The sequence below is a fragment of the Chanos chanos genome, chromosome 7 (genome assembly GCF_902362185.1).
Source record: "Chanos chanos chromosome 7, fChaCha1.1, whole genome shotgun sequence".
In the NCBI taxonomy this organism is placed as follows: domain Eukaryota; kingdom Metazoa; phylum Chordata; class Actinopteri; order Gonorynchiformes; family Chanidae; genus Chanos; species Chanos chanos.
The window spans coordinates 1,464,470-1,473,106 of record NC_044501.1 but is presented as its reverse complement, the minus strand read 5'-3'; the positions used below and the strand labels follow the sequence as shown (position 1 = coordinate 1,473,106).

At 38.8% G+C, this 8,637-nt stretch overlaps 1 protein-coding gene across 1 annotated transcript in view; it reads right to left on the bottom strand.

Moving 5' to 3' along the window:
- The window catches only part of LOC115817089 (NACHT, LRR and PYD domains-containing protein 12-like), an 8,307-nt gene extending 2,301 nt beyond the window's left edge, over nt 1-6,006 (bottom strand). The window contains exons 1-3 of the mRNA XM_030780332.1: nt 4,298-6,006; nt 1,426-1,599; nt 310-483 (exon numbers count right to left, since the gene is read on the bottom strand). Coding sequence (XP_030636192.1) covers nt 310-483; nt 1,426-1,599; nt 4,298-6,006 — 2,057 coding nt within the window. The remainder of the gene's footprint in view (nt 1-309; nt 484-1,425; nt 1,600-4,297) is intronic.
- Nucleotides 6,007-8,637: the final 2,631 nt, after the last annotated feature.

Genomic DNA, 8,637 nt, shown 5'->3' with positions numbered 1-8,637 from the left:
TACAAATACATGGAACAAAAGACTATCCACAGAGAGTCTACAGAGAGTCAAGAATGCACAGTTTTTCAAAATGGCTGATGGTGTCATGGCAATACAAACACTACAACTGAGAAATAAATGTAACAGGTTATGGAAACTAAAGCAATGTCATATTTTGGACAGTCAATTTCACTCTGGGGTAGTTGAGACAACATTTATAGATAGCTGTAGCACATTTCGGAAACAGTTAGTCTTGATCCCTACATAAAGCATGAGTTTAGACAAAACATACTATAAACAGTGTATTTTCAGTGACTGAGTAATACTGACCTCAGTATCTCCAGTTTACAGTGTGTATTCTTCAATCCAACACAGAGCAACTTCACTCCTGAATCCTGAAGGTCATTGTTACTCAGGTCCAGTTCTCTCAGGGGACAGTTTACTGACTGTAGAACTGAGGCTACAGCTTCACAGGACTGTTCAGTGAGATTACAGAGAGCAAGTCTGGAGAGAGAGAGAGAGAGAGAGAGAGAGAGAGAGAGAGAGAGAGAGAGAGAGAGAGAGAGGGAGGGAGAGAGAGAGAGAGAGAGAGAGAGAGAGAGAGAGGGAGGGAGAGAGAGAGAGAGAGAGAGAGAGAGAGAGAGAGGGAGGGAGAGAGAGAGAGAGAGAGAGAGAGAGGGAGAGAGAGAGAGTAGTAACTATCAAATTTATATGAATTCATCTCCGTCATAATGAAAATGCATCTGGGATAATAATGACATAAAAGAACAATCATGAACATGTTTCATGCAGGGTCAGTGTTGAACGGTTTCCTTCTACTTGTTTTGGAAGATGATACAGCTCAATATACCACACAGGTTTTAACCTGTAGATCAACAGCCCTGCACAACACACAGGTCTATTTACTCTAAATCTTGACTGAGGAATCCCATCAAAAACAGAGAAACAAACCAAACCGTTGTTTCAGTGTATGGACCTGACTGTCTGGGATTGAAACAGCTTGTAAAAATCTGTTTTTTACACCATAAGCTGTCAAGTGACCTCTTTGAACTATGAGATGCCTGATGCCCCTGCATAGCATAACGATTAAATACAAACAAGCAAAATGTAAACTAGCTGTGGAGTACAGACAAATATTCACAAACTGAACTTAAGAAGATATCCAATCATATAGCCACTTAGATATTTTCGGCCTCTCTGAAACCTCAAGACAGCACAGCAAGATTTCAGCATAGTAGTCCACATAACAAGAGATCATTATAATCCAGACTACACTGGAAAAGACATGAGAAAAGACATGAAAACTGATAAGCATAGTTGAGCAAATTCAATCTTAATTCAAGCTTATTCAGCTATATACATACAAGACAGGTAAGTCCAGTGTAAAGAAATTACATGAAAAACATATTATACATGGTAAATTTTCAGTGACTAACTGATACTGACTTCAGTATCTCCAGTTTACAGTGTGGATTCTTCAGCCCCACACAGAGCAACTTCACTCCTGAATCCTGAAGGTCATTTTTACTCAGGTCCAGTTCTCTCAGGGGACAGTTTACTGACTGTAGAACTGAGGCCACAGATGAACAGGACTGTTCAGTGAGTTTACAACCAGCAAGTCTGGAGAGAGAGACAGAGACAGAGCGAGAGCAAGAAAGAGAGAGAGAAATAATTAATATTTCATTTAAATATGACAGCACTTGCTTAACTGCTTGTCATTCTTCATTTAAGGCTTAGTTTAAGGTGGCCAAAACTCCTCAGTGGTCGACAGGAGACAGGCTGTAGTTAAGATCTTAATTTCATTTCTTTCACAGAAACCTAAAAATCCTAAAGACATCCCTAACTCACATCCTAAAGACATCCCTAACTCACATCCCTAACACACATCCTAAAGACATCCCTAACACACATCCCTAACTCACATCCTAAAGACATCCCTAACTCACATCCTAAAGACATCCCTAACTCACATCCCTAACACGTCCTAAAGACATCCCTAACACAGTACTAAACCCTGTCATTTAGCACTAATCACAGTACTTAGCCCTCTCATTTATCACTAATCACAGTACTAAACCCTCTCATTTATCACTAATCACAGTACTTAGCCCTCTCATTTATCATTAATCACAGTACTAAACCCTCTCATTTAGCACTAATCACAGTACTAAACCCTCTCATTTATCACTAATCACAGTACTTAACCCTCTCATTTATCACTAATCACAGTACTAAACCCTCTCATTTAGCACTAATCACAGTACTAAACCCTCTCATTTATCACTAATCACAGTACTTAACCCTCTCATTTATCACTAATCACAGTACTAAACCCTCTCATTTATCACTAATCACAGTACTTAACGCTCTCATTTATCACTAATCACAGTACTAAACCCTCTCATTTAGCACTAATCACAGTACTTAGCCCTCTCATTTATCACTAATCACAGTACTAAACCCTCTCATTTATCACTAATCACAGTACTAAACCCTCTCATTTATCACTAATCACAGTACTTAACGCTCTCATTTATCACTAATCACAGTACTTAACCCTCTATTTTATCATTAATCACAGTACATAACATTCTCATTTATCACTAATCACAGTACTTAACCCTCTCATTTATCACTAATCACAATACTTAACCCTCTCATTTGGCACTAAACACAGTGCTTAACCCTTATTTGTTATGAAAAGGTTGAAGTCCTCACTAAGACAGGGTAAACAGAAAATGAGGAATAGATACACGTGTATGAGACTAGGCTACATACAGCTGTAGGTGAACTGACCTGTAACTGGAGAGAGCCTCTTTCTAGAATGGTCTGAGCACCTCTGCTTAAGACTAACGTGTTCATCTCATTCATTTGTTGAGATCTGAGTCAGTGGCAGGCAGACAGTTCAAACAGCAGAGAGAGACCAGGGGGGTATTCCAGAAAGCTGCTTTAGTGAAAACTCAGAGTTAGTTAACTGAGAGCAAGTAGGACACTTCCAAACAGAATAGCCCTATGGCTTTATTCTCCTAGCAAAACAAAGCCGTACAGCTCTTCTAGTAGGAGGTTTACCACTTGCTCTCAGTTAACAAACTCTGAGTTTTCACTAAACCCACTTTCTTGAATACCCCCCAGATCTAGAGACAAGCAAAAAAAATTCAACGGTGAAAAACCGGCAGACTTAAACAGGCAGAGGTCAATGAGGGAAGAAGAAACAGGTGTGAGTGACAACAGGTGAGGGGCGGAGTCCAGAGTACATGACAAAAGGTAAACAAACAGTCACATGGTGAAGAAAACAAAACAAACCCAAATGTGTCAAACACTGACAGGCAGGGGGAGACAAAAACACAAAGTTCATGTGGGACAAACTATCTTCAGACTTAGGATCTGATGACATCCCTAAGTCACATCTTTGCTTTTTTCAGACCTGCAGACATTTGTGGCTGAATGAGGGTTGGTAGACTTGATTTAGATCTGCAAATGTCATTTCTCTTCTGGAGAAAACTCTACCTTTGAGACAAACGGCTCCAGTTTTTTAACGGTTAACCTTACACAGATCAGGGCAAAACATTTTAGCTGTTTCAAAGACAAATATACCTATTTAATGTGAAAGTGGCACAGCAGCGCCTACAAAGTATGGTCATTCTCTTGTCCTGAAGCAAGCTCAATAGTTTTAAGAAGTAGCAAGTGTCTATGTTTGGATTTGCCATTACACATTGTTTCCCCCTAAAAAGTAATACGGTTAAGGTAATATGGTCAACGTGAAATACTAATAAAATAAAGGGTGAGAAGAGTCTACAATAGAAGAGGATTAATAACCTCCTCCACAAAAAACAATGTAAAACATTCCCCTTAATTCATTTAAACAAAAAATCAAATACATTTGATTCAAGTCTATACATAAACTATGAAATTCTGTTTAGTAATGTTCTAACAAACTAACTGCTCAAAAACAAAACACTGTTCCACCACTTTCCTCTTTTCACATGGACCCTAACAGTAATGGAATATAAAAGCTATAACAAAGCAACACAATGTAAAATTTGTTTGCCTGGACACTGGCAGGATGCTTCTCAAGCACAGGGCCGTTGTGCCAATGACTCTCCAACCACAATATATATCCCTAATTTTCCATCAAATATGAAATGCAGAATGCTCAGTTCAAATTTAAACTAACCAATTATGATCAGTTCCTTTCTCCTGTCAATCAAATGAACAGATAGGATTGATCTATCTTAAAATATCTTTAACTAAATTAAAGCAAATAAATCTTTTCATTCTTGCAGCAAGAACTGTACTTCCATCTTAATCAATAACTTACAAAGCCCGCCTGGTGTTTTTCACCACTGGTAGCAATTTCTTCAACTCTTCATCTGATCCTCTATATTTCTTGAACTCAAAGTTTTCCTGAGTTTCCTCTGACATCAGCAGGACAAAGACCAGAGCTGACCACTGGGCAGATGAGAGTTTCTTCAGTAAGAGATTTCCTGAGCTCAGAAGCTTCTGGATTTCAGACAAGAGTGAGTCATCTTTCAGCTCACTCAGACAATAGAGAAGATTGATGCTCCTCTCTGATGAGATATCCTCATTGAGTTTCCTCTTGATGTACTCTACTGTTTCCTTCACACTCTCTGGTCTGATCTTCACGTGTGGTAGCAGTTTCTTAAGGTTCCTCTGATTAGACTCCAGTGAAAGGCCAAGGAGGAAGCGGAGGAAAAGGTCCAGGTGACCAGTCTTACTCTGTAATGTTCTTTTCACTGCAGTCTTGTGGAGGTCACACATGTTGTGCCTCAACAGCCATTGCAGTTTCTCTGCTGAACTGTGAAGCAGTGGATTACTCTTGCTTTCAAGGAATAAGAGGAACACATGAACAGCAGCAAGACATTCTTGAACACTCAGATGCACAAAGCTGAAAACCTCCTCCTCCTCTTTAAAGATCTGTGTGCAAAATCCCGAATAGACTGAAGCTTGCCTGACATCAATGCCACACTCACTGAGGTCCTCCTCATAAAACAGCAGGTTCCCCTTTTCCAGCTGATGAAATGCAAGTTCAGCAAGCTTCAGTATCCCTAATTCTGCCTCTTTATATTTCTTTTCCATCATTTTTGATTGAAAGAGTAGAAAACGTATGTACATTTCAGTTAGAGTTTTGGGTATATCTCCATTGTCATATTCACCCAACATCTTTTTGAGCACAGTGGCTGAGATCCAACAGAAGACCGGTATGTGACACAGGATGTGAAGACTTCTTGATTTCTTAATATGTGAGATGATACTTTCGGCTTGGTCCTGATCACTGATTCTTTTCCTGAAGTATTCCTCCTTTTGTAGGTCTGTGAACCCTCTCACCTCTGTTACCTGGTGGATGTATTCACGAGGGATCTGGTCCGCTGCTGCAGGTCTGGAGGTTATCCAGATGAGAGCTGAAGAAAGCATTTCCCCTTTAATAAGGTTTGTGATCAGAAGATCCACTGAGGTTTCTTCTATAATGTCACTCACTATTTCATTTTCTGAGAATTTCAGAGGAAGTCGGCTTTCGTCGAGGCCATCGAAGATGAACATGATTCTCCTCTTCTCTAACGGGAGCGATTTCATACAGGCTGTGTCTGGGAAACATCGGTGAAGCAGTTCCATCAGACTACAGTCTCTTTTTGTCATCAAGTTCAAACTGCGGAATGGAATAGGGAAAATAAAGTCTATATCCTGGTTGTTTCCACCCTCAGCCCAGTCTAGAATGAACTTCTGCACTGAGACGGTTTTCCCCACACCGGCAATCCCAAGTGTCAAAACTTTTTTGATGTGATTTTGTTGATCAGGTCCATTTTTAAAGATGTCAGAGATCTTGACTGGAATTTCTTCTTCTTCGAGTCTCCTGGATGCTGTTTCAGCCTGTCTTACCTCATGTTCATTACAAACTCCTCCTGTTCCTCCCTTCACTATGTAGAGATCAGTGTAGATGGCACTGAGGAGCTTACATTCATCATTCGTGTTTGTCGCAGGGTTTCCTTCATGAATCGAGCCATATTTCATTTTAAGGCTGTGCTTTAAGTTTTTTTTGACTGAATGCTCTTGTGTATCTGAATTGTTGAAAAAAAGAGGAAAAAATTGGGAAACATTTAGAGTAAAGATAGCAGAGGCTGTCTGCTTTCTGTGTTCAGCTCTGTGATTTAACAACAGGTCAATATATACATTCACATTAAATGTTTGAATATAAATATATGTGCTGAAATCTTGGACAACTAGCATAATGCAACCCACCAACTGATGCTCCCATTTCCCACTTATATAAAATATACTTAAACATTTTTTACCATATTGGTCTTTTGTAGCTGCTTCCCCTGAAAGATAAACAGATTTATGACAATTGATTTATTAAAAACTGTTTTGTTAAAAGAAGAAACAGGCAGTGGATAATGTGGTGAACAGTTCTGTAATATAAATCACCACCAAGTCTTTCTTAATGATTATTTAAAACTGATTCATCATAACTCAGAATTACAAACCAGACTGTAATGGAGACCACAGAAAAATGTGAACGCAAGAGTGACATCATCCCATGGGCAACCACACTATTGCCTTTTATTTTGTGAAATTAACTTATTTGACCTTAGAAAATCTTATATGTCTAGGACTGAATGGTTTACAACTGTCAAAGTAAATCCAATAGTTTCATATATTAGCGTCAGGGTTAAATGCAATAGTTTCATATATTAGGGTCAGGGTTAAATCCAGTAGTTTCATAAATTAGGGTCAAGGTTAAATCCAGTAGTTTCATAAATTAGGGTCAGGGTTAAATCCAGTAGTTTCATAAATTAGGGTCAAGGTTAAATCCAATAGTTTCACAAATTAGGGTCAAGGTTAAATCCAATAGTTTCATAAATTAGGGTCAAGGTTAAATCAAGTAGTTTCATAAATTAGGGTCAGGGTTAAATCCAGTAGTTTCATAAATTAGGGTCAGGGTTAAATCCAGTAGTTTCATAAATTAGGGTCAAGGTTAAATCCAGTAGTTTCATAAATTAGGGTCACGTAAATTAATCTTCTAGATGGAAGATGTGCAAGTAGCAACACTCATCTGAAACGTGAAACACAGCTGAAGATATTTGATTTGGTAAGATTAACTGTTCAAAAACATGCATTCATTTACCTTCTTGTATAGAGTGAGGAGTGGTGACACTGATTAAATGCACTGGACCATAAAATGTGTTGCCAGTGAGTTCAGGAGCATTAACTGAAGCCCCTGTCTGAGCTGAGATGCTGGTGTGACCTGAACCAGTCTGAGCTGAGATGCTGGTGTGACCTGAACCAGTCTGAGCTGAGATGCTGGTGTGACCTGAACCAGTCTGAGCTGAGATGCTGGTGTGACCTGAACCAGTCTGAGCTGAGATGCTGGTGTGGCCTGATGCTGGAGAGGAAGAGGCTGCCATGACTTCCTTACTGACAGGCGAGAGAGACAGTACAAGTGAAGTAGTGAGACAGTTCCATGCTATAAATTGATCTGTATTCTAAGGATCATGTGATGTACTCTTTACTGGTACTTATACATTAAAATCTATTTGCATATTGATATCCTACATGAGTGCAGTTTTACTCATTCTATAATAAGTGTCTTTTTGCTGAGAACAATTGTTGGCTGAAGACTGCACATATGAAAACATGGGTGAGAATTGTAGTCCAGTTAGAATGGGTGAAGATTCAGTATCAGAATATACAACTATATAACAGAACCAGATAGTCCTGCTAAGACTCATTACAGAAGAGTGAAATGTTTTTCAGATCATTTATGTTCTGATTCTGTTTGAAGAAACAACATTGATTTTGATAAGGAGAAAAAGAGGAAGAACATAAATACAGAGTTAAAGCTTTATTACCTGTGAGGTAATCACTCCATGGTCCTGTGAGATCTTCAGTCCCGTGTATACTTTTCCAATTGAAACATTTGCTTGTTTTTTGTTTTTTTTTTTGGTCTTTATTCCTTTGATGAATAACCAGGAGCACAAGACTAAAGTTGGTGAAATGATCCTACGCCTCTCAAAAGCAGTTTGTATAAAGCAGGAAGTTCATTCACAATATCCTCTTCCTCTTGCCCAAACAAAACAGAAATCAGCCCCTGAATGTCATTTTGATTTGATATAATTCGCGGTGTCATAACTACTGTATTATTTTGACAGTCACTGACTTTCGGTGACAGTAGAGGGCTACATTTGGGCCAAAATTGTCCGCGATCTGGGAGTTGAGAGGTTGGGAATTGACAGAGATTATTTTATGTCTGCTGATATTCACAATAACTATTACTGTAGAATTATTTTATAGTATTATTCAAAAACAGGATGTATTATTATCGTTACTATTCCAGAAAAGAGCATTACAAATTAATAATGACAATCAGTGAGCAATCTCCACAAATATATGGAAAATTAAATAAAGAAATAAAGATGGCCTGGGTGTGTCTCTTGTCAAGTACACTCGACTGGACATTCTTCTTTAAGTTCTAAAGATGGTATTAGAGAAAAAAAAGGTGTAAACGAATTTTCAACACAACGAGCTCGGTCAACAATAACACTCGTGACGTACGTGTAGTTACACCGTAGTGCAGACTGGGAATTGTAGTCATGGAATCCTTGCTTCCTTCTAGTTTAACGAGGAAGAGGCGTAAGTTGACGG